At 38.3% G+C, this 26,929-nt stretch overlaps 4 protein-coding genes across 4 annotated transcripts in view; 1 reads left to right on the top strand and 3 right to left on the bottom strand.

Annotated features, from left to right (window-relative positions):
- LOC134743612 (E3 ubiquitin-protein ligase TRIM9) overlaps window positions 1–26,929 on the bottom strand; it is a 381,810-nt gene that overhangs the window by 208,545 nt on the left and 146,336 nt on the right. The window lies entirely within an intron of this gene.
- On the bottom strand, window positions 554–1,491 carry LOC134744238 (barrier-to-autointegration factor). The gene is made up of 2 exons (XM_063677985.1): window positions 1,168–1,491; window positions 554–1,058 (listed from the first exon to the last, which is right to left on the bottom strand). Exons 1-2 carry the CDS (start codon window positions 1,291–1,293, stop codon window positions 912–914), a joined length of 273 nt encoding a protein of 90 aa, XP_063534055.1. The 5' UTR covers window positions 1,294–1,491; the 3' UTR covers window positions 554–911.
- Window positions 2,579–18,968, top strand: LOC134743535 (pre-mRNA-processing factor 40 homolog B). Its single transcript, XM_063677031.1, has 18 exons — window positions 2,579–2,714; window positions 2,806–3,030; window positions 4,647–4,802; window positions 5,158–5,306; window positions 6,871–7,028; window positions 8,613–8,737; window positions 9,192–9,340; window positions 9,607–9,718; window positions 10,515–10,640; window positions 11,317–11,446; window positions 11,703–11,809; window positions 12,279–12,384; window positions 12,750–12,979; window positions 14,026–14,223; window positions 15,384–15,488; window positions 16,422–16,577; window positions 16,880–17,043; window positions 17,686–18,968. The coding sequence occupies exons 1-18, from the start codon at window positions 2,712–2,714 to the stop codon at window positions 17,813–17,815; spliced, it is 2,529 nt and encodes an 842-aa protein (XP_063533101.1). The 5' UTR covers window positions 2,579–2,711; the 3' UTR covers window positions 17,816–18,968.
- Window positions 19,836–25,710, bottom strand: LOC134743526 (WASH complex subunit 4). The gene is made up of 5 exons (XM_063677019.1): window positions 25,151–25,710; window positions 24,851–25,017; window positions 23,859–24,346; window positions 20,943–23,078; window positions 19,836–20,300 (listed from the first exon to the last, which is right to left on the bottom strand). Exons 1-5 carry the CDS (start codon window positions 25,426–25,428, stop codon window positions 20,094–20,096), a joined length of 3,276 nt encoding a protein of 1,091 aa, XP_063533089.1. The 5' UTR covers window positions 25,429–25,710; the 3' UTR covers window positions 19,836–20,093.

Raw genomic sequence — 26,929 nt, 5'->3', positions numbered from 1 at the left:
TCTTAGAACTAATGTATTTTTTATAAATAAATTAAAATCTACCAGTTAACTTGGGTGCTTGGTAACGTGGTTTTCTTGTAGAAGGTAGAACTAAATAGTAATAGGTACCTATATTAGTTTCAGTTTAGGTCAGGAAGTCAAACCTTGAATTAAAAACCTTGTTTACGAAATCTGCATATAATCTGTATTTTGATGTTTTAAATGTATTAATTCACAACAAAAAAATATAATTTATTTTGTACCGTTATTTAATTTTTTACTCACAAAAAAAAGGCTGGTGATAATGTAATTGTAGATAGTGAACTTGGACATAGAATGATCACATTGATCACTTGCAACCCTATTTTTTACTGTTGGATTACTGGGTGTACCGGATTATTGAGATTGTACTATGTAACTGAGTCGCTTAACTTCAAAAACAAACTCGGGTAAATCAACTGTGCGATTTATGGTATTAAGAAAAGGTAATAGGGTAGATATTTCCTATGAGGGTCGAATGGATTTATCAGTTTGAAGCAACACAATTATGTAATCACAAAAAAATAAATCAAAATGGAAACATGTTTTTATTTTATTGAAAAAATTATTAATAGTACATTTTATTCTTAAAAGAGATGTCAATATTCACAAAGCCATTGAATGTTACCAATATTACTATAATTATTGTTGAATGAATATAAAAAAAAATATCTTTTCATGTTCTGGTGAATGAATCATAATTAATATGTGGTAAAGTAACTAATTAAGTTTAAGATTGGTTCTTATCTGGTTAGGTACTGTAACAATTTGTTAACTTTCATTAAAAATTACATATTAACAAACACATACAAAAATGCATAGATTAGTCATAACTGCTTACTGTCCAATTATTTACAGGTAAGAAAATATTAGTCCGACATTTCAAGGTCAATTTACAAAAATTCATCACACCACTCTTGTAAGCACTGGTAACAATCTGCGGATTGCTTTGAGTTAGCACTGCAGGTCTCTTTCATCCACTCTTGAAAGAGCTCTTTATCCTTCTTCAGAACCAAAAACTGGCCAAGTACAACATAGGCCTGAAATGTAAACAATATGATTAATGATTACATTGCAGGAAGATCATTTTATTTACACATCATGATGACATGAACATGACTGTATTTATGTTTCTTTTTTTTCCTTTACCTTGTCAAAACCTGCTGTTTCGAGCCTCCGCCCTAAGACTTCCCCCACGCCGGCTAGATCTGTAACTGGCTTCTCCCCCATGGGCTCAGCCACGAAGTTGCGATGCTTTTGTGATGTACTAGACATTGTACTTGTTGAGTGGTGGCGGTTAGTTAAAAAAACTCCGGCTCTAATCTAACCAGTAATTTGAACTGTTTACACACGTAGAACAATAGCACAGTTTTAGCAACCACTGGTGGACACTACACCACAGTTGTGGATAGCAAAGTATGCAGAGTACGGCGCGCTAAATTTGCGTCACTAGTCAACACTCGACCAATCAAATCAATAGTCAAGGTTATGTTCTGTAATATTTAAATGCCAGTGTGAAATCGCAGGACTAATATCGTAGCGTATATTTTTCTGACCTACACGAAGACAGTGGCGCCTATTTTATCGGAATATTACAAATTTGTAGAACAGCACGGTACGTTACACCACCTGTCAAACTGAAAGTGAAAACGTCTCAACGTCTGCTTTAACCATAGACAGTCTAACTCTAGATTCGTCCATAAGAGCCTTGTTGCTTTTAGGGTATGCACGCACGAGCAACTTTTGTCGCCGCGACAACTTTGTCTCTCACATCAAGTCTATGGGTTAGTATGGAAGTGCGCACAAGTAGCGACGTGACTCCCGAGAGACTTCTTTGTCCGCGGGTTCGGAGACAAGCCCGCGACACAACTGTCTCCTTCCCTATTGATTTTAATGCTAGTGCGCGCACGGGCGACAAATAAGTCGCCGGTCGGCCAGGCCAGAGGGCCTCCCGCGAACCACGTTCGACGTGTTGCCTCTCTGTCGCACTTGTAAATTCATATGTAAGTGTGACAGGAAGGCAACACGTCGAACGTGGTTCACGGTAGGCCCTCAGAAAGTCTGCCGCTTATCGCGTCGCTACATGCGCGCACTTTCATACTTACCCATATGCTTGATGTCAGAGACAAAATAGTTGCGGACACAAAAGTCGCTCTTGTGCGCGTCCACGAGCAACTTAGTCGCTAGGCGATTTATTTGTCGAAAAGAGACAAATAAATCGCCTGGCGACTAAGTTGCTCGTGCGTGCTTACAATCCATGCCAAGTAAAGGTACTTTAACACAATATAAAACAAGTCAAGGTCTGTTTTTATTATCTGTTTTGTATTCTTTTTTTTTGTATTTTCTGATATTGTGTTCATTTTTATTTCTTTAAATTTATATTTATATTTTAAAACCATTTATTACCAATTTTAAGGAAGAGCGGTGCCTCTTAACACAGGTATTTTCTTACTTAAAAAGAGGCACCAACACTTACCTGTATAAGTAATTCTTAAACGAAATAAACAATTTGTCATTTGTCAATATTATCTGTGGTGCGAATCGTCAACGCAACGTCAATTTCAGCTTGACGTTTCGATCCCACAATAAAGCGAAGCAATATAGAAACCGGATTAAATTCATTATTTTCCTACACAGTTCACTATTTTGAGATCACATGCTAAGAAAGCTCGTGTTAAGTTCGTTTTACTAAAATGGTAAATAATTTTCCACCATGCTTTAGAGTGGTGTGCTTTTATGGTTGTCTATGTTTCTGATGCCGTTTTGTATAACTTTTTACTTTTAAAGGACACGTCAAGCACTGGCACTAGCTCGCCAGGTTTAATGGCATCGGCGCCGCTGTTGCCGCCGCCGATGTTAGGCGGGCTAGCGCCCCCGATGCCGCCGCAAGTGGCGATGCCCCCGGTGCCCGGGTTAACTCCAACGATGGCTGCGATGCCTCCACCTATGGGTTTTCCACCTATGATACCTCCGTTCTCGATGCCTCCACCGGGGTTTCCACCATTTAAACCAGTAAGGCCACAATATTTAATACCTACCATTATTTTTGAGGTTACATTGAATTTCAAGTTGATTGCTGGAGCTGTATGTAGTCCTAGTGGTCTGAAAACGCTCACAGAAATTTCAAGATCACTTCAATGTGCAACACTTGGGTTCACAAAGAGGTGCACTATTTGCAGATTGTCATAGTTTATAGTAAACATCCCAAAATAGAGTCTTATGAACATTAGAGAGAGAGAGAAGCTGCGTATTCTGCAGCGGTTCAAATATCTTGGCCATATACTGACGGACAACATGAGGGACGACAGTGATATAGAACGCGAAAGAAGAGCTCTGGCTGTCCATGGCAACATTTGCTGGGTGTAGCAGGGGAGTCAAATGTACATTATTATTATTATTATTTAATAAGCAGGCAGGCAGTTATGGCAACTGATATGGCCTGTATCCAGTAATCATAAAGATATATATCATGAACGAGTATTAGATGTAGTGTTATGCTTGTCTAATTTATTTTTAAACTGGTTCACATTTTGTGCTGAAACTACGTCTTCCGGGAGTTTGTTCCAAGCCCTTACTACTCGGTTGCTCAGAAAGTGTTTGTAAGGGTTACTGTGAGACCTATGCCTTATTTAATGCATATTGTCTCTCCTTCTACACCTGTCAACTGTGGGTCAGGTACAGTAGGAAATCGTACAGCGCCATCCGTGTGCAGTATAATAATATATTCCGGACACTGTTGGGGCTGCCGCGTTCCTGCAGTGCCTCCACCATGTTCGCGGAAGCCAGAATCCCTGACTTCTTTGCAGTGGTATGCGCGCGCATTACTTCCTTCTGGGAGGGGATGCGCCGCTCCCATAACACCATCCTCATGTCGGTGTACCGCAACATTACTTGTAACATGTTTAGGCACTGGCTTTCAGTGCATCAAAACAGAAACAAAAAATAGTAACAATTAACTATTTTATTTGGTTTACTTTTCCTAGGATGCACTTTCTATCAAACCGCGTCGTACGCGAGTGGAATAAATTACCAGAAGCAGTGATATGTGCTCCTTCAGTGAACACCTTTAAAAACAGAATTGACAAACACTTAAAACAACTAACAAAATGAACACTAATAGACCTAATAGTTAAAAAAAAAAACAGGTGCAGTGATATACACGCATCAGCTTTCAGCTGCTAGTGTATTAAACAATATAATACAATATAATAAAAACTGATATGGGTGTACTATTTACTGTATGTGTTGCCTGAAAATAAAACTTTATTTATTTATTTTATTTTATTATTTGTAATGCAGGCAGGCAGTTTAAACAACTGATAATGCCTGTATCCAGAGTCATAAACCGAGTTCTCAGTGTTGAGTAGAATTTGCTTTGTGCTTATCTAATTTATTCTTAAACTCATTGACACTGGGCGGCTACTACATCCTATTTATTTTATTTTATTTTTTATTATGTTTGTTTAATGTGTAAGTCATATGGTTTTTTTTATTACTGTGGAACCTGAAACATTGAATTATAATTGGCTATATACATTCACATCAATCAGATGAATATATTTTCTAGCTAATTTTTATGTTGTTTTCTTAGCATTGACTAATTACTGTAAATTTTTGCAATATTTCAGGATTTAACTGCTCCAGCACCAGAAATTGCTCCCATTTCAAACCACACCAGTCCCTGGTCAGAGCACAAGGCTCCTGATGGCAGAACATATTACTACAATTCTGTGTCTAAGCAGAGTCTCTGGGAAAAGCCGGATGATCTGAAAACTCCTGCTGAGGTATTTAACCGTGACTCAAGATATTTAATTATAAAATGTATTTGGGTAGTTCTGGATCACTTACAAATATAGGAAATTCAGAATAATGGATAATTCCGAACCTCACCCATAATTCCATCATATTGTCCATTTCCGTAATTATTCGAAGACAACATTTCATAGTGATACTCAATCACCCAAATACTCCCTTCTCATACATTCTAGTTGGCCTGGCCTATAGAATATTTTAATAACAAAACAAATTTATCTTCTTCTTGTCTTAAGCCTTATCCCCTTATCTGGGGTCGGATCTCCTTGTCTGGCTTTTCCACTGAAAAACAAATTTATAGCATGTAAAATTTACAATTGTTTTTAGAAACTGCTTTCTGCCTGTGTGTGGAAAGAGTATACAACAGATGCTGGCCGGCTGTACTACCACAACATTGAGACCAAAGAATCCAGTTGGGTGGTGCCTGCGGAGCTGCAGGAGATTAAGGATAAGATTGCTGCAGAGGAAGCTGCACAGTAAGTTTTAAAAGCATTCAAAACTTTTTAAGGTTCCATACCCAAAGGGTAAAAGCGGGACCCTTATTACTAAGACTTCGCTGTCTGTCTGTCACCAGGCTGTATCTCATGAACCGTGATAGCTAGACAGTTGAAATTTTCACAGATGATGTATTTCTGTTGTCGCTATAACAACAAATACTAAAAAGTACGGAACCCTCGGTGCCGCGAGTCCGACTCTCACTTGGCCGGTTTATAATAGTAGTTTTTTACCTTGGATTAAATTTAAATTCTGTAAAAAATATTTTGTATGACTCATGGGCCTCATGGCACCCAACAACATTGTATAACTAAAGATAGGGTTTGTCTAAGCCATGTCTAAGCTAATCTTGCACCAACTTGAACAGGACAAATTGAGGGAGTGTTATTATAAATCTCATCAAAACTCAACATTAATGATGACATTGTCACACTTTGTCATTGCAAGTACCATGCAGAGTTAGCTTGGTCCAACTTTTGTTCTGTCATCTATTTAAAATTATGTAAACAAACAATATCATGAAATAAAACTATGAAAACGGATTATATCGCGTATATTGAATTTATAATACATCCCGACGTTTCGAACTCTTTACAGCGTTCGTGGTCAACGGGTGACTCACCCGTCACCCGTTGACCACGAACGCTGTAAAGAGTTCGAAACGTCGGGATGTATTATAAATTCAATATACGCGATATAATCCGTTTTCATAGTTTTATTTCCATAATACATCCCGACGTTTCGAACTCTTTACAGCGTTCGTGGTCAACGGGTGACGGGTGAGTCACCCGTTGACCACGAACGCTGTAAAGAGTTCGAAACGTCGGGATGTATTATAAATTCAATATACGCGATATAATCCGTTTTCATAGTTTTATTTCATGAGTAACTATCGCGGTAACCGAAGACAATATTATAAACAATATCATGTTATTTTGTCTTTTAGCCAAAATAATAATACCATAGATATAAAGAAAACTTGTAATAGAAGACTCAAGAGTAAACTGGTTTTTTAGGCTTACATTTTTTCCCTTTTTTAGGTAGCAAGAAATAAATATGGGGCTCTGTATAAGGAATTATCAATCAAAGTAATCTGTTGTCATTGTTCTTGAGTGTACTCTAGATGTTTCAAACTGAACAACATATTTTTAAACTTTTTTTTATAGGAAGGTAAGCATTCTTTAAGGGTATGCAAAATAATTTGTATCCTTCTCTTGTTGTATCCTGATGGCTGAGGGACTTCAAACACCATTGCTCTCCAAGCCGCTCTATCTTGGGCCCAGTGCCCATGCTAGCCTGCAATGTGGTGTTGTCTCTGACATTATTCTGTCCGCCCAACGCGTGGCCATAAGTCCATCCCTATGCTACCTTGCCATGCGGCCAATGCTTATGAGCTTTTCCAGGTTATCTGATCCTGTCCTGCTCAGATGGCCGAAGAAACCAAGTACACATTGGGAGCAAACAGTGGAGAGACTTTTCTTAAGTTGATGCATTTGTATGGCGGCAATTTGTATTACATTACTCAAAGTTAATTTGTCATTACAGAGCAGCATTAAACGGAGACCTGCCTCCCGGAGAGGTGCCTCTGCCAGGGTCTCCAGCGTTGCCCAGCACTGGCAGCTCGGCCCTTGATGAAGCCATGGCCAAGACCCTTGCGGCTATAGACCCCTCTATTGTCGGATCTATACCTATACCAGATGACAGTGAGTTAGTTTTACCATATCCTGTCAAGTGTATGGTGGGGGAATTACCTCCATCAAAATCATGATGCTTTGTTTAAACAAATGGGCTGGCAATCATTTCGGAAACCAACGCCCGAGGCATGAGCTGCTTGACGCGGCTTTTTCCTCGCGAGGCGGCTCGTTCTGCGTGGACCCGCCTGTTGGTTGCTGTGCATGGTCAGGATGAACGACAAAGCTATCCTGTTAGATATATGCTGGTTCTTTATAACTGGTAGTCTAATGGACAGGTCTGCGATTTATAAACAGAATAACCCTATGTTTTTTTATACTACAGTGGCAAACAAGCTTACGGGCCCCCGAATGGTTAGCACTTGAGGAGTTACATTATGCGCGTTGCGAACCCCAGCACTGCACCCTCGTTGAGCTTTGGGAACCTTACTCACGGCAGAAACACAACACTATTCGCCTATGAGTAGGGTCTAGCTATAGTTCGTTTTTTTTAGCATTAGAAAAAAGGTAAACAATCTTAACCTGTCTTTTTATTGAAAAACGCTTTTTTAAAATCAGTAACTATAAATAAATGTACAACCTATGAACGCAAAAGAATGTAAATGATTATATATGATTTATAATAGTTGCATATTTGCTGTGACTTATTTTTCAAAAGTGTTTATCAATAAAGAGACAATCGCACTTAAACTATCGTGAGACATATTTCAAAATATTTATCAGTACGGTTTTTACTCACTATTATTTTTCGTCGCTTTTGGCGACATGTTTCGGATTCTTTGGGAATCCATCCTCTGGCACGAGTGTCCGCGGCGGTTGTACGTCGTGCACTGCCCGCGCCGCCCGCCTCGTCGCTCGTTGCGCACGCGCTGATGGGGCGGGGGCGGGAGGCGCGGGGCAGTCCGCAGATGGAGTCGTCAAGTGAAGGTCTGGTAGGGCGGCTGTATCGAACGAAGTCAAGCACACTGCACTCACTATATTCCCGCGACTAAAAATAATAGTGAGTAAAAACCGTACTGATAATTTTTTTTGAAATAAAGAGACACGTCAAAATCGTGTAGTCTTTTTGTAATGCTAACAGAAAAACGAGGTAGGGTAAACTCGCAATATTTGGTGACACGCCTAATTCGGTGATACAAGTTTTGAAGCATGAGACCCAGGAAAGCTAGTGAATTAGGGCCTTTTAAATGGAACCTCACGGCACAGTAATAACATATCCCTCCCTCCCAACCCCTTCAATTAGTTTGTAAGCATTATCGTGTACTTTTATTATGTACCTATGTTCAAACTTCTTGAATAAACGTCTTTTATTATTATTATATACTAATCTATGCTCACGGATTCAGCGACTTTGCCGTGAGGTTCCATTTAAAAGGCCCTAATTCACTAGCTTTCCTCGGTGTCATGCTTCAAAACTTGTATCACCGAATTAGGCGTGTCACCAAATAATGCGAGTTTACCCTATAGTGTTATTTGGCTGCGGTATTCTGTAAAGTGCATTCGCTGTGCTATGCCCTACCACATAAAACGAGACTTTTTTTAAAGTCTCTTATAATTGAAAGGTTAAGAAACACTTATCTATATATTTATTGTTAGTTGAGCCAGAAGATGTAGCGTCACCAGCTCAGGCCCCTGGGGAAGCAACCGACGCCGTGGCTGAGCCACAATACAAGGACAAGAAAGAAGCTATTGAGGCTTTCAAAGAACTGCTCAAAGATAAAGTAAGTAAGGATACATTTCTAAAACTTTACCACTTTTTTGTTAGGCCTTTATAAGGCAGAGGGAATATATTTCCCACATTGATTTTGAACCTTGGTGGAAGTGATAGGGTTCAATTTTGCATAATTTCTGACTTCTTCATGCCTAATAAAGGGTTAGCAAGTTTTACTTCAAATGCAAATATTGCTTTAACCGAACATTCTCGTCTCACAAGTCAAAAGTCTACACCTCAATATTGGCAGAATCCACCTTGCTAAACTTACTGAGGAGTAAAAGCCATAAGTAGGAAAACCCAACAAAAAATATTGCTTTTAGATTGGTAACCTCTGGGAGGTATAAAAATACTATGCAGAAAAAAAAATAGAATTTTACTTTGATTCTCGTTGCTGAAAATCGCAATGGTGGAAAGCGAGAGGTTAATATACATTAATAAGAGTAATTTACGACATTTTTCAGAATATTTCATCAAACGCTACATGGGAACAATGCGTGAAAATTATATCAAAAGACCCGCGGTATGCCATATTTAAAAAACTCAATGAGAAAAAACAAGCTTTTAATGCATACAAAACACAGAAGATCAAAGATGAGAGAGAAGAATTGAGGTATATACACTATACAATATTTTTAATTGATTGTTTATTACTTTTTGTCATAAAATTAACATATTTCTACTAAAGTTAAAATTTAAAAATTCACCACCTCCCATCATCATTCATTCATCATTCAGAGTCTTGCCGGAGGTGGTGATTTATTTATTTATTTCATCAATATTATATTAATATTTATTCGTTTAATATAAACATTTTTGTATCGCTCGCAGATGTTTCTGCTTGATAAAAATGAATACTTATTTATTCATTTATTCCAGGTTAAAAACAAAGAAAAACCGCGAAAATCTTGAAGAGTTCTTGCTGAGTTGTGACCGTGTCACGTCCATGACAAAGTATTACAGATGCGATGACATGTTTAGCAACCTAGAGGTAAGCTATCAAGAAATACGTACATACAATAGATACGTTCTATGCATATATTGGAAATACTTATGTCCAGAAGTATAGCAGCTAAGGGCTAGCTACTTCTCGCTGTTCCATTTGGTGATGTGCTATGGTCTAGAATTCTGGGGCACCGCAGCGGAATGGCAGCGCGTATTTATTTTACAAAAACGTGCAGTACGCATTATATCATATGCCCCACACGGAACCCCCGCTAGACAACTCTTCATAGATTAACATAATGACACTCACATCACAATTCCTATTTTACATAATTAAATATATTAGAATGAACATACACCTATTTCCAATAAAGACATTTAAAAGTTTACGTATCACACAAAAACACAAAAATAAGTTGGACTCGACATGTTGCCGACTTGCGAAATCCACCAAAACGATATCTAATGCAGGCCCGGGTATCTACAATAAACTACCTGATAACATTAGAAATATTGAAAATGACCTGACATTCTATAATCAGTTAAAAAAATGGTTGACCACAAAAGCTTTTTATGACATGTCAGAATATAATAATAATGATTTAATCTTAATTTAATTTTATATTTTGTATTTTTATTAATTATTTGAAATTTGAAATGTGTTGATTATTTTTATATTGTTTTATTTTACTTTAATTTAATTAATGATTATTTGAATGAATTGAATATATTATGTAAATCCAATTATGACGTGTAATATGAAATATTATTATTAATAAATGAGTATGAGTATAATGTTGTAGTGTACAATTTTGTGTAAATGTGACTATTTTTATTTATAGATATGGCGATGTGTACCAGAGTCGGATCGTAGAGATATTTTTGAAGACTGCATATTTACGATAGCAAAACGCGAAAAAGAGGAAGCTAAGGCATTGAAGAAACGAAACATGAAAATGCTGGCACAGGTAAAAATGACGCAATGTTCATACCTACTATAAACTTTATAGCATAGAGATTGCACATAGGACATTTTTAACTCAGAAATATGTTCCTAAGGGAGTGAAATAGGAAGCGGATATTTGTGGCTTTCCATCGCAGAAGGGTCCTTATTCTTCAAGTGCAATTAGGACCCCTTTATCTAACAGTCCAACAGAAATCCTGGTAGAATGGTCATTACTGCACATGAAGCATAAGGACCCTTTTCTAATGGGAAGCCACATTTTGTTGGCTATGCCCTTGCTATGCCAGGTATGTCGCGCGACCCCTTGCGCACATAAACACTAATGGCGTTATTTATAAATGTGCTACAAGGCTGAATGAGCTAATAATTGTATGTCTTATTCTGTAATTTTGACTACAACATACAACATAAGTTAAGTAATTGAGGCTTCAATATTTCTATGAATAAGGGGGTTAAACCATTTCCGTACTGTGGCGTGTCCGTCCTATGCCAATACATCGTATGTATTAACTGCGAGCGACATTAGTATTAACCCCTCGAACGCCAAAGACGTCAACTAACGCGCGCGGCTACAGCTCATTAACAAACTTCGTGCATACCGACAAGGTTCACGATGACGCGCCGCACACGATAAGCGTGGCGTGTGGCGTTCGAAGGGTTAATCCCTGATGTAATTGTAGGTTTTAGAGAACATGAACGAGATCACATACAGCAGCACGTGGAGCGAGGCGCAGGTGCTCCTGTTAGAGAACTCCGCCTTCAAGAACGATGTCAGTCTGCTCGGCATGGACAAGGAGGACGCGCTCATAGGTGAGCACTGTCGTCTTAAATAATAGCAATTACATTACACCAACCCATATAAAAAATTGATCATGACAGTGTCACGTATGACGAGTCATTTCGATCGACATCTCAACTTACTTGGCCGTAAGCAAGCGTCTCCTAAATGTTGCCTAATATTTTGTAATTGATTTTGCATATCCAGTGTTTCTTATAATCGGATCTCTACCATGGAAAATTTTGTTAGCCCTAATATGACTAACATATTTTTATTAAAACCTTCCAGTTTTTGAACAACACATAAAGAACATGGAAGCAGAATATTTGCAAGAAAAAGAACAGCTCAAAAAAAGAAACAAACGGCAGCAGAGGAAAAACAGGGATAACTTTTTGGTATGATATTTTTTTTAGTGTCAATTGAATATTTGAGAAGTTAAATATTTTCTAAAACACAATCTTAGCACCTGGATTATGTTATAGTCCAAATTTAATACCTATTTGAGAAATAAAATATTCTTAAACACATGCTTAGAAAACTTGGCCATTACAACCAACTTTTTTTCAAGTAGATTTTCTATAATATTGTCTTCGGTTACCGCGACAGTTACTCATGAATAAAACTATGAAAACGGATTATATCGCGTATATTGAATTTATAATACATCCCGACGTTTCGAACCCTTTACAGCGTTCGTAGATTTTCTATGTTAACATTAATAACATGTGGATACTTCAGAAGTATAATATTTTATCTCATATAAGCCACCAAGCAGAGGGTAATTGTCACAACAAAAAGTTTAGTAAAAATATACATTTCATCGAAGTAGCGTAAAGTGTGTAATTTAATTGTTTGGACCAACAGGCATTGCTGGACAGTCTACATGAGGAGGGCAAACTGACGTCGATGTCGCTGTGGGTAGAACTGTACCCTGTGATATCGGCTGACATGCGCTTCTCTGCTATGCTTGGTATGTACCACCAATACTTAGCCAGCACACCGTCACCCCTTGTAAAATCACTACATAGTATAAAAAGTCGCTTTCCGCTGTATGTCCGTCCGTCTGTCCCCTATGTATGCTTAGATCTTTAAAACTACGCAACGGATTTTGATGCTGTTTTTTTTAATAGATAGAATGATTCAAGGGGAAGGTTTATATGTATAATTTGTAAAGGTTTTGTGTAAATTAGTTGAACTACCCGTGCAAAGCCGGGGCGGGTCGCTAGTATGAAATATAAATTGAAAAATGGATTGAAAATTGTTAGAAAACTTACAAAAAGTCAGTAATACTAGAGAAAAAGAAATGTTGACCCATCTACTAACCCTTTATCCCAGGTCAAACAGGCTCAACCCCACTAGACCTATTCAAGTTCTACGTGGAGAACCTAAAGGCGCGCTTCCACGACGAGAAGAAGGTCATCAAGGAGATCCTCAAGGAGAAGCAGTTCGAAGTGAAACCGGACACGAGCTTCGAGGAGTTCGCTACCGTGGTGTGCGAGGACAGCAAGTCTGCCGCCTTGGACGCCGGCAATGTCAAGCTCACGTACAACTCGTTGCTAGAGAAGGTTTGTATGACATACCTGCTTACTGATTAGTTAAACTGGAAGTTCATTGCGCGGAGCTTTAAATTCCCCTCTGAGTTAAAATTCAAAGTTATGTGCATTGTGCAAACTACTGAATGTATAGGTACTTGCGCAGTTTTTTTAGTTTAGTTTATCACCAGGCTGTACTCATCAACCGTGATAGCTAGACAGTTGAAATATTCACAGATGATGTATTTCTGTTGCCGCTATAACAACAAATACTAAAAACAGAATAAAATAAATATTTAAGTGAGGCTCCCATACAACAAACGTGATTTTTTTGCCGTTTTTTGCGTAATGGAACGGAACCCTTCGTGCGCGAGTCCGACCCGCACTTGGCTGGTTTTTTTAAGTTATTAACTACGTCGATATAGAGTGGTATATGGGTCGAGTGACTCGACCTTGAACTATTACCATCTACTTGCACACCATGCGCGATCTGCTAAACTATAGTCAATAAACACACACTTAGCAGATAGCCCACGTGTGATTATATGCACATGCGAGTAACTGGTGCATCTAGCTTGACCATACCACAGAATAAGTATTAGTATTATCATACAGAACGGCCACGCACCACCCGCCCTGACTCGAATTACCTCGCCCCGCGACAGAAATCTGGCGGACTTCTGGCGTGCTCTCAGTACTATTTTTAAGCAACTTACTCACATTATGACGCATGATGCGTGTACGGACGTGCCGTTCACACATAGAAACGCGAGTGATTTTTGATGTATAGCGTGTCCGCCCTGTGACCATACTGGTTACGCAAGCATCACTGGAAATTCATTCATCGCAGCGGCTCAAATAAATTGAGTCATGTGTGTATGTCGTTCGAAACATGTGGAAGTAGAAACTACTGTTCTTATTTAATTAGCCTTGTCTACCACTAATACCATTAAGGGGCCCACTGATTACCTGTCCGCCGGACGATATCGGCCTGTCTGTTGTTCGGAACTGTCAAATTTTTGTTCTAACTGACAGGCTGATATTGAAAATTGTATGTATAAGTACAATTTTTACAACAGGCCGAAGCAAGAAACAAAGAGAAAATGAAAGAGGAATCCAAGGCCCAGAAGAAGACAGAAAGCGCGTTTAAATGGGCACTAAGCGAAGCCAACGTGGACCACCAGCTGCCGTGGAGCGAAGTCAAGGAGAAGCTGGACCTGGAGGCGCCGGAGTTCGCCGCCGTGCCCAGTGAAGAGGACCGCCTTAGGATATACAAGGTAAAAAACCTTCCCACTTTCCTTATGCGTTACAACGAAAGTGTTAAAAGTGGTCCATCTAAGTCTGCACCGCACCTTTGACATTTAATTATTTTGGACTAGCGATCCGCCCCGGCTTCGCACGGGTTACACAAAACCTTAACAAATTATACACCTAAACCTTTCTCAGGAATCACTCTATTGGTAGGTGAAAACCGCATGAAAATCCGTTAAGTAGTTTTCGAGTTTATCGCGAACATACATACACACAGACAGACGCGGCGGGTTGGATGATTAAAAAAAATCTTCTACTAAATAATTTGGAAATCTATGTTAATGTACATAAATGTGATGCATTGTAAGCGCGCTATTCACGTTCGGGTGAATGTTTCGAGTGATAATCTTGATTAGCTATTACACCAGTAATTTTGAGTCATATAATATAATAGAAATATATTACAGAAGCAACGTTCTTACGTATATATTTTAACAGAAAAAAAGTAATAAGATTTGCTTTGCCGCCTTTTTATTTTAATTTTTCTGCCGAAAATACGCCAACCTATTTGAGACAGCTGAATAGTCGCAGTACCAACATTATAATAATAAGTACTGATCATCATTAACGTGTACAACATTGTTATGGCAGGTGTCCGGACCTCTCAGCAATAGCCCAATCTTTTGACCAGCCAAACTTCAACACCATAACCGGCACTCTTTTCCACTGTTTTTATAATAGCCCCTACGCCTGTTGGAACCGATTTACGGGTATCTATTTGTACCCGTGAATGGGTTCTAGCAGGTGTATTACATAACAGCAAACTTCTCCAAAGGGCCTCTACGTGTTGGATCTGTATCCCCACGCACGCCTATCAAATGACCGGGATGTATATACCCGTGAGTTTATATGAGTACTGATCATCTGTTAGGTCCATTAAACACCTATGCCTTCATTTGATATGGCAATTTAACTTTTTAATTAAAAAGTTTCAAACTCGACATCTCGACATGTAATGGAATTTGTATGCAACATTGCAGTCCCGAAATCGAGACTGCAATGTTTTTAACTTTTTAATTTATGACTGACCATAAACTACGCACTTCGTGACCTACTTTTTAACCGATAAAGTTGACTTTGCCGTCCATTTTTGAGAGAAAGTTCTTAATCATTATCTTTGTTGCAGGACTTCCAACACGAGCAGGAGGAGAGCTGCATGCACTACCACCACCCGAAGCCGCGGAAGGCCAAACGGTCCAAGAAAAAGAAGCGTTCACACTCACAATCTCTGGTAAGTTTATCTTTTTTTTTACAGTTTTGTCGTGCCGCGCCGCCTGGGTGCCCACAAAATCAAGGAATAATCTCTGTGTATGATTTTCGTATATAATTCAGTATTTATTTACAATGCTATATGCTTAGAAAATTCTTCTTTAAATGGATTGTATTGGCACACAAAGTAAAAATTTCAGCGCGCGTCATAAAAATAATAATAAGTGCACGGCGTGCCTCCAGCGAGCCTCCAAATGCAGGCACAGTTTTTACACATTTTCCACTCATTCTAAATTGATTATGTTATGCACTTGTCTCTCAAACATGGATGTGGGAGGGAGAGCTACCTTTAGGCCAATTTTTCACTTGGCTATCGAACCTACTATCGTTCGAAAAAAACACTAATTTCAAATCCTCTCTGTTATTACATTACTTAAACCCGGTTCACATCTGTCTGACGTGTCACACGCCAGACAGACAGTGTGCGCGACCTTAACTCTGGTGCCGGTGTCTACAAAAAAATTAAATATTAAATTAAATTGTCATTTATTTCAGGCCTAATACACCCATATGTGTTAGTAACTTACATAGCTAATAAAAATAATGTTAGTGCTATTACAAAACAAATTAACATGCAAATTAACTAATGACTAGGAGCTAACTTAGGGCTAGGACACACCGGATGAGCCTTATAAATCTAACATATCACCACAAAGGGGCCACGGAACGCACGCTCGATGCTGACGCAAACCGCCACACATTTGTTTTACCCAATGTATGGCGGTCGGCGTCATGTGTGGAGGTTTCGTGGCCTCGCGAGAATACAATAAATGCGAGTCGAACTTATCCCTTTCAGGGATCTCTTCCAGCTTACCATTGAGCAACTGTGAAAGATAAATAGAAGATGGTGGTCGAACAAAGATAGCGTTAGTATTGTATCCCTTGTGTGTTGCAGTCGCCGTCCAAGTCGCGGTCGGGCACGCCGGCTGCGGCGCCGCGCTCGCCGTCGCCGTCGCCGGGCGCCGCGAGCGCCGCCTCGTGGACCTCGGACGAGCGCAGGCACAAGAAGTCCAAGAAGAAGCACAAGAAACCGCGCGACGAGCCTGCCCCTGTGAGTACTCATAATACCACGTCAGCGGCAAACCAACCCCTGATAGTAAGCGCTACCGTACTCATTGGACGCCTGCAATCCATAAATTGCACATGCACGTTGCCGACCCGTTAAATACGGCACGTGCCGTTTTGAGTTATGCAACTCGAAGGACACCAATTTTCTTGACTCGTCTTCGTGTAAACGAGTTTTAATTCCATCAGTAGACAGAAAAACACCTGTATAAACAGTTTTGTACGATCTGACCCCAACCCTTATGACAAACGCGTAATTATGGACATTAACAGTATATTATGGTACAGCGTTCGGCGTCGCCAGAGGAAGGCGGTATTTCGGACTCTTCACCGCCGCCGCAAAAGAAGAAGAAGAGCAAGCGCAGCGCGCCCGCCTCCCCCGTCGCTGACCCCGACCACGCCTACAAACCCAAGAAGAAGAAAGAGAAACGCGACAAGAAGGACAAGGATAGGTATACCGCTCACCCATTACCGTCGTAACACTTGTAATCTTTGTAGGTTTGCATAATTAGCTCCATGCATGTTTTTTTTTGTAATCATAATTTATATCGTTTGAACACCGAAAATGAAAATATTTTTGTGTAAACTTTCACATTATTTTATTAAGAAATATTTAAAATGTTGAAAAATTTGGAGCGGTTGAAACGCTCATAATTTTTGGCGCAAATTCGACAGAGCGTGATGACGTCACACGTCGGACGGCCCAACTGACGTTTGCTACTAATGACACTAATCTGTCGAACGCGTGACGTTTCGCTCACTAGCTTTTCGCGGGCAAATTTTTGTACATTTTATTTATTATTTCAAGCAATTGAATGATAATTTAATACCGGAAATGCATTTGTAACATGATATAACGGTAACAAACATCCGAATTAAAAATATTTCGTTCAAATATAAACTTCATGCATGAGGCTAATTCGTGGATTCGTCTTCTTTGTCGGACTCCGCTTCGCGTCGTTCGACAAAATCGAAACTCATCCACGAATTGCCCTTTCCCGGCCTTGCAATAATATACTATACCGAAATCGGTTCCTTTTGCTAAACGTTAGAGGCTCGCCTCAGGCGCCTCATATTGGTATCGTTGGGCGCAGAGCGGCGGCCGGGGCGTCGGCGTCGGCGTCGGCGTCGGCGACGGCGACGGCGACGGCGTGGAGCGACGCGGAGCTGGAGTCGCGGCGCGCGGCGCTGCTGGCGCAGCTGCACGAGCACGAGGCGGACTGACGCAGCGTCACGCACGTGCGCATCTACAACGCCTACCCGCCGGACCCAAAGCACTGGCCCCTAGACAACACTTCCTCGGATCAAGAATAAACTAACATTGGGCAGTTTGGCCCGTCATTATCTTGCTACTTTCTAAACCCGTCTAGTCCCAGCACTTTTCCTTGACATGTCATAATCATATACCTCTAAGGGTTTTTCATACCCTCAGTATAAAATCGCATGAGCGATAATCGCGTCCGTAAAACCTAGAGATAACTTTTGCCTGTGACGTATATACGTTAAAACTGTAACAGATTAGTCGTTTTTAGGGTTCCGTACCCAAAGGGTAAAAATGGAAACCTATTACTAAGACTCCGCTGTCCGTCTGTCACCAGGCTGTATCTCATGAACCGCGATAGCTAGACAGTTGAAATTTTCACAGATGATGTATTTCTCTTGCCGCTTTCGTATGCTAAAAGATGAAAGTTGAGGACCCGCGCAAAATCGCTTTTTCATACAAACGTAGTCCTCATTTTTCTCTCTGGATATTAACATGATTCAAAATATTTTGACACATTTAGTTTTGTATCAACCACAGCTATGCGCACGTTTGATTTTTTAATTATTATAAAAATTAGGAGCATTTAAAAATTTGTATGAGTGTCAATCTCTGGATATTGACATTATGGAAAACATTATAACATAATTTGATGTATATTTACCATAGCTATGGTACTTACATATGCCCCTACGTTAGACTTTTTTCGATTTTTTAAATCCTGAAAATGGGGACTACGTTTGTATGAGGAAGCGGCCGTCCCCTTTCCTCTTAATATTCATAGATGCCAGTTAAGAGACATGTTTTAGTTTCTGATTATTGTAATTAGGTAGGATTTTGTTTATACTTCCAATTATTTGTAGAAAATTTCAGAATTCGAATAGGGAGGAGTTTAAATATTACGTAACGCAATTTTCGAAGATTTTTGACTCATGCAAATTTGTGGTATCTGCCTACATCTGTCTAAATGGGCGTGATAATATGTATGTATGTATGTATTTGATTTATTAAAAAAAAAACATTGTTACGTAACGCCTTGATCCAACCCCCTCCCCCCACCTCCAGCCCTGTAACGCATCGTTAAACGTTTTAGACCCCTCCCCCCAAATTGCGTTACGTAATATTTGAACGCCTCCTAGGTGTGACATCCACATCATTCTATTATGGATATATAGAGTCCAAAGAAAACACTTATTTTGCATAAGTAATTTCATTGTGTTGTATTTACATTCTTAGATATTAAGTTAGTATTTTAATGATAAGTAAATAAAAAATACTTAAATAATCAAAATTTGAGTGATTTATTCACTTTGTGGATCTCATGGTACTACTACTACCTGAATGGAGTCAATCTTTGCTACATCTCAGCGCTTAACACATACAAAAACTTAAACTTCCAGGCAAAAAATTAAACAGTATTCCAAAAACCATGCAATGTCTATAGGCGCCCGCTAGGCGGGTTTGTGATGTCACATAACGATCAACACAGTTGTGTACGCCGAGCGGTCACTAGGTGGGTGTCTGGGCTGTGCCAAATTTCATAATCAACCATCCTGTTTACTTTTATTGTGCTAGTTCTTAGTCTCAATTTTAATGTTAGCATAAATAACGTAAAAATTTGATAATTTTTGAAACACCTCAGATGCACCTCAGATTATACGATTTCCAGTCATCGATAGTCATGATTTCTGAAATCAAATGCAAGTTCTCAAACAATTCCCTACTATCAAACAAATTGATGCAAATCTGCCTCTCTATCACATCGAATATGCAAGAGCGATAGAGAGGCAAGTAAAAGGATATTTCGATTTTCGTTTTCCTCGGTAGGCCCTCATAGGCGGATAATTTATTGATGGACCAAGCCGGCCCAGGGGTTAGTTGAAGTTTACAAAATAAAACGACAGTTGACAATTTCTATTACAATTCTTTATTTATACATATATTATATGGCTTATATATTATATCACTATAATATTTTATACTTTTGTTCCCTTGTTTATGTAATTAGAAATATTAATTAACAACAGTTTCACAGTACAAAATAATGGCATTTCTACCAGAAAGTCTGGAAATTGTATTGCGACATAAAATAGTAGAAATTACATAAAATGGAACTAAAAAAATACCATACTAAATTGTTGCCATGTTTAAGCATTTTACGTGACAGTAACGTGGCGCCCTCATTTATTTTCTACTATTTTATGTCGCCCTAAAAATAAAGAAGCATTAGCTAACACCCATCTACCTGAAAAATATTCTAGCACTTGTCAAACTATAATAGAGGAGTTTAAATTCCTCCTCCAAAGTTTTGATCTTTTTCTCAGTGAGTGCCAGTGCTTGCTGTAGTTGTACTGATCCCTTAGCTTTTTGTTCATCGAGCACTTTCCTTTCGTCTTTGATATGTTTCCAAACAGAATCAAACCAGTGAAGTGCCTCAAAACTTGGGTCCTGAAAAAGTATTAATTTAGTTGAAATTATTAAATTGAATATTATTATGGGACAATCTTATACAAATCGACCTAGCCCCACGGTAAGTTCAATAAGGGCCACTTGCACCATTCAATCACTGGCTAAACCTGGAGTTACCATGGTTACCAGTACAATTTGACACTGGGTTAACAGTTTAACGGGTTATTTAACCCCGGGTTAATGGGATGGTGCAAGTGGCCCTAAGGCTTGTACTCCGGGTACTAAACGACGGTATGCTACATATAATACATAGATGGATACTTAAATACATAGAAAACATCCATAACTCAGGAACAAATATTTGTTATAGACACCAATAAAGGTCCCTTGTATACTAGGTAACAAACTAAAAAAAAACTGAATACCAGTTTACATTACACCTCTGGCAATTCTTACAGGTAGGTTGCTATACGCCACCCTTAAAGCGTTGAGGGAAGAGATGGAAAAATTCGCACACATCTGGTAGGCCTCCGTGACTCAGTTGGCAGATTGGACCGGTGTTCTAATGGTCGCAGCTTCGAGTCCTGCCGGAGGTGTAATTTTTTCCATTTTTTCTTTGATTTAAAATTTTTTGGAGTAACGCTCGCAGACGTTTCTGCTTCATAAAAAAATACTGAATACCTGATCAAGTAATTTGAGTATGTATGCTATTCCCATAGCAAACCCGTCATCTGTAAATGCAGCCCCAACCTTATTCCTCTTTGAAATCTTGTCCTTTGACAAAATCATGTGTTCTACAAAATTCAGAGTTAGTGGGGGCACGATGAGGTAGAAATTTTTTAGATGAATATTTTTGGGGTTTCTGAAAACTGGTGCAAATACATCCAAAAGCAATTTAAAGTATTCTGTCCCTTGAATGAAATTGCTTATTAAGCAATTAATATTACTCTCCAAGACTTCAGATGCCTGCACAACTTTGGGATCTACACCACTTTCTTCTGCTAATTCTTTAAATGACTTTGTAGGCTCTAGGGATGGTAAAAACGCAGTGGCATCTGCACAACAATGTCTTCCACCAGATCGAATCATTCGAACGTAGCCCATAGCATTGCCTATCTGACTAATCAGGTCTCTGAACAGGTCCAAGTAACTCTGGCCATCTTCTGCAAGTCCCAAAACTTTTATACCCTTGTTGAACTTTTCTGCACACTTGTACGGATACATGTTTCCATTAGTATCTGCAATTTCCTTAAAGTTTCTCAAGTCCTTGATAAGTCGCGATTTTATGTGCTCGTCGTACATAAATTGAGAGAAAGTGAAGAATTTCTTTTTTAAAAATTGGTATGTAAAATTGACTGTGGTGTTCATTATACCGGTGCCATGGGTCCTTATGGAGTTGGCTATATGTTTGATATTGATTGAATTCAAATGTTTGTTATTACTGCTCTTTTCTATGAATATCTGGTTGTTGAGATTGTATAGGTATTTGGACACAAATATGTGTATATTGCGCATGATTTCTAGAACATCTAAACCTTGTTCTAACGTTTGCGTGGGCAGGTTGTCTTTAACTGTAGTTAGATTAAATTTGAATTTAGCCATTTGTCTCATTTCCCCATAGGTTTTCCAGTCTGATAAAACAACAGTAGTTAAATTGTAATACATTGTGGACAAGTAATGTTCTAGCGATGGTATGACTGCCATGTAGACACACTGGACTCTAAATCTATCAATAACTAGTAGCAACTTTTTTGTCATATCTGTTGTAAATGGATTGATAACATCAAGTTGCAAGTGGGAGTGAATGTGTAGTCGTAAGTTAGTTTCCATGTTTTGATTTGTAGTTCTTAGAACATTTTCTGTTATTAGAACTTTGATATTGTCAAGCAACTCATTGGCTTTGTCTTCTCTAAACTGTTTATCAGTCTTATGTAGAAACACCACGCAGTCCTCCAATACCATTAAAAAGTATTTCAATTTCAAGACATTCAATTGGGTTGTGAAATTCTGTTCAAAATAAATAGGTATGACATTTTGGTGCCAAACTACCCACGAGCAATTACATAAGTCTTCCATTACTTTCATAAAGTTTGCCAGTGATTGTATTTTTTCAAGAAGTAACCCAAGTTTTTCGTAGCTATCGTCAAGATAAATGCTTTCTGGAATAAAACTTAGAGCTATGTTGGCAGCAATGTTACGTTCCAATGTCACGGTCCCCTTGAGGGCTCTTTCTGCAATAACAATGCATGTTAAGTCATCTAGTCTCTTATTTGCATAGTTCTTGTCACCCATCAATGTCTTTTTCACTTCTAGAACGGAACATGTCGCTTGAAATGTCAGGTGTTGAATAACCATGTTTACAGAGTTCAATATCTGATCGTGATTTCGGCTAACTGCATTTTTTATACTCTTCAGTACCTCTGTTACCTCAAACAATGACTTCAGTACGCTTTTTGATAGAGGTACTCCTAAACATAGGTGCAGGTTGATTAATGTTAAGATTGAATAGTTGATATTGGAAGCCAAATCAACTCCATCTGAAAGGGTCTTGGAGTGTACATTCATTTCTGCCGCTCCTAACTCTCGATGACTAGAAGAATAGATATCCTCCATGTTGAGTACCCACTGCGTGCACACTGCCTGTAGAGTAGTAACATCTCGAGTGAGGGATGACTTTTTGCTATTCATATATGCTTGCCGGGCTTTAAGCATTGTCTGTGACAACTTTCCATGGCTTACACAAAGTGATGATAAATATCTTTGGAGAAATTGTTCTGGGAACCAAACTGTAGTGCCAACAATCGGTATGCTATGTGCCTGTAAGAAATCAAAATACATAATTATGTATTAATTCCTAATAAAATAATAATCTAATATAATATAATAGGAAGTAAAATTTTATTTTTGTACAGACTTAAGGTGCAACATGCTCGCACGCAGGTTTGGCAGATGCTCCGACGAGTCAAAGTGACGCTTTTTAGAGCATACTGTCAAAGCTTTTACTCAGGACAACTCTGGACCACACCCTAAGGGTTCAATATAACGACGCCTGCAGGATCCTAATGAAGTTGCCAAGGTGGTGTAAGTGTGTGTGCGGAGGCTTGTGTCCCCGATTTGCCGTAATTCGTTCTAGAGTGGCGTCCTTTTGGAGTACGCTGCGCAGCTCTGCCTCCTGTATCCTTGCCATAATTAGTGACGACTTGCACAGTCCAATCTGTAGGTTTTGGCTGTCTGCATCAAGATGCAAACCAGAAGCCGTAATTTTATTTTAAATTGTAATTAAGAAAATATTATTATTGGTTTTAACAGATTTTCTACTTTTTACACTTTTGTCATTTTACATTTTATAGGTAATTCTTTGTTTTATATGGGTGCTTGCCTGAAATAAAATCTATTTATTTATTTTTATTTAAACTTGCAATAAACCCAGAAAGTTGTGCCTTATACATAATCACTGCACCATTCGGCACTCACAAATAATATTTAGTATAGTAGCAAATGCACCAGAGTGCACAATTCAAATAATGATTTTGAGCAAAAATCTAACTTTCGTGTTGTGGCCAGAAATTATAATGCAAATTATTTTTGGATAGGTACCTTAGTGTTGAGTTCCATGAGAGCCTTGAAATTCTTCTTGTCATTATTTCCAAACAAGTGTGAATTCACTACAAAAAGTGCATTAATTTTAATACACTTGTTCATACTGCTTACATTAGGCTTGTCCTGCACTAGCTTGTCAAGGCTGGCGATGGCATGTCTCAGATAATGACTGAATTGGTCAGCAATCATTGAGCAATTCCTGTCTATCAAGGTCTTCCTTAGACCAAGCAGGCTGTTAAGGGAGTTCTGCACAATATCGTCATTCATAACTTTAGCAGTTATGTTGTCAATAGCTCCCAACACTGCAATGAACTTGTCATCAGCCAAGTCCACAGTTTCTGCACTCTGCTTCAAGGATTTTAGCCGTTTGCAATAGTTGTGCCAATTCCTGGTCAGCAATGAACTGGAGATTAAGAGCTCCAAAAGAACAACAGTAGTGAACATCTCTCCTATGTGATTGATTATGTAGTGGAGCTGGATCTTTGCTGAAACCAATTGGTATATAAAAAAATATGTTCTCGAAATAAATTAAATTTATTTGCCTTGGCAATTGCAGGCATTCAGAAACTCATCTAAGTTTTTTTACATGAAATAATGCTATTTCTAGCCACAATATTCAAAGATTGCAAGAAAATACATATAGCTTTCTAGACTGGATCATTTTCATAACATATTATTTTTGGTAGCCTATATCAAAGATACATTTATTGAGTAAAATGAGTAAAGTCTAAGACAATTTCGTACTTCAAATTTGACAGCTAACCAAGATGGTGTTCTATGCAGCTCCATATATTTTGCAGTAACTCTGATTGACAATTCAATGACCACAAAACATATGGTGCAGTACAGCACCATCGGTTTTGGATGTCAAACTAAGGGGCATGTTTTTTTTCTTAGACTTTACTTCTCTATTACAATCAATTCTCTTTGCCTATATTAAGGAAGTGATCATCTTCATAACAGGTTACTTTAAAATTCTAATAACTTACATAGGTTGATTATGTTCTCAGCAAATAAAGCAAAAGTCTGTGTGCAGAGGTTCTTCAATGTGTCTTCACAGCGGCTTGTGAAGGCACTTAGCTGGCATATTGCTTCCATTTGTGAACTTATGTCACTTTTGCTGTATTCATGATAAGCAGCCAGGAATATAAAATGCCTGTAATTTTTTTATACATATGTTATTACTGAATCAAGAAATCATTACTTCACACAACTTTAAAACTTATTTGCAAATACATTTAAGTTTTATAAGGTATAATCATTCAAAAGTTTTAAGGATAAAAACAAACCTTTCATATGCCTCCCGTTTTAAGGTCATCACTTCAATACAAAGTGAAGAAAGGACACTGAGTACTTTTGTCATTAAAGTGTTATCTGATGAAACCAATTCTGTAATAGGAACGAGTTCACACGACTCCATAACAACTTGCACGGGTAAAAATGTTTTATTTTCTTCCCAGTATTCATTGTTGAATATTGATATACAATCTTGATATTGCTGCTTAAAAAACTGGCCATATTTTTTCAGGAGCGTCGAGCCTGCTTCTTTCTCAACGTCGGTACGCATTGTTAGAAATGGAAAATATATTTCCTTTTATTTATCAAGTATTATAGCATCTTGTTAAACTGTTGACACCGGAAAAAATTATCCGCCCACAGCTCAATAATTCTCCACTTGTACTGAACAGTACTCTAAATATGGTGCATATCTATCGACCACAACAATTAATAAAATACTAATTAGCCTTAAATTTTGAGGAATTTCTCATTAATAAAAATTATGAACTTCTAACATTGTGGAATGTGGATGAAAATGATGTTAATATGTTAATCAAAGAGTATAATAGTATAGATGTTAATGATGAACAGATGAAATCCAAATAATCCAAAATCCAAATATTTCTTAGGTAGTTTTGACAGTGACATTTACCATAGTGTTGCATTTTGCCATAAATGTAAAGGCCTTGCACATGGCGCATTTAACTGTTTATAGAGTATGGATGGAATAATCGTTTGTCCCTATCTGTCATTTCGACATTTGTGTATGTTAGAAAGGGACAAAATTGAGCCAAGGTTTACTAAGTTTTATGCAAAGAGTATAATAAATAATAATATATGTTTAGAAATAATAATGTAGGTTGTATAATTTTAATTTTTATCAATGTTATTTTCTATTTTTGTAATGTGGTACAATATAGGTTTGTAAGAAGATTTTTAATTATTTTTTTATTTAGGGCCCGTTTCACAATGTCCAAGTAAAGTATTTGATAGCTAATTAACAAATAACTTAACTGCCAGATAAAACTACCTTCAGTTGTAAAGGTATTTATCTACCCTATCAGTTAAGCTTATTTGAAGATTGTGAAATGCCAAAGATGACTTTATTCGTCAGATAAGTGGCAAGCAGCTTATTCAGGACTTTACTTGGACATTGTGAAACAGGCCCTTAGTAAGCAAAGAATATAATATTAGTAAGTTTTATGAATACGGGGGGTAAGATTTGAGTAAGATTTAATGGTACAGTAACTTTAGTTGTCAAAAGCGCAGTACAGCGCCATCTGTATGCTGATTTAAACTAACACGATTTTCACTCATAATTTAAAACTAATACGGGACTTAATCGCGTACAAACTTACGTTTATTTATGGCCTAAACGTAAGTTTGTACGCGATTAAGTCCGGTATTAGTTTTAAATTATGAGCGCCATCTGTGTCTGATATCAATCTAGATGCCACTTTTCCGTTTTAGATTTTAACTCTCTGTTACAATCAATAAGTCTTTGCTACCGGTGTAGTGCAATTCGTGCATGGGCTCCAGCAAGTTTAGGTCTTCCTGCTCTTCCATGATAATTGATGAAAGTAAACACAAACCATTTGAGCGCCTACATGAAAACTAGGAGCAAAATAGCACCTGACCACACTTGCTCTACACCTAGTACTCTGTTCGATTGCGCCTAGTGTCAATTGTTTTCTATTAAAGTCGCATAGTAAAAGCCATTTCTTTTATTTCTATTAGGTTATGGGCCCAACACGCTTCCACTGCGTGACTCTGCTAACTGCACTAATTTG

Source organism: Cydia strobilella, chromosome 1, assembly GCF_947568885.1.
Source record: "Cydia strobilella chromosome 1, ilCydStro3.1, whole genome shotgun sequence".
NCBI lineage: Eukaryota > Metazoa > Arthropoda > Insecta > Lepidoptera > Tortricidae > Cydia > Cydia strobilella.
Note: the sequence above shows the minus strand (reverse complement) of the source record. Positions and strands in the feature narration are given on the sequence as shown.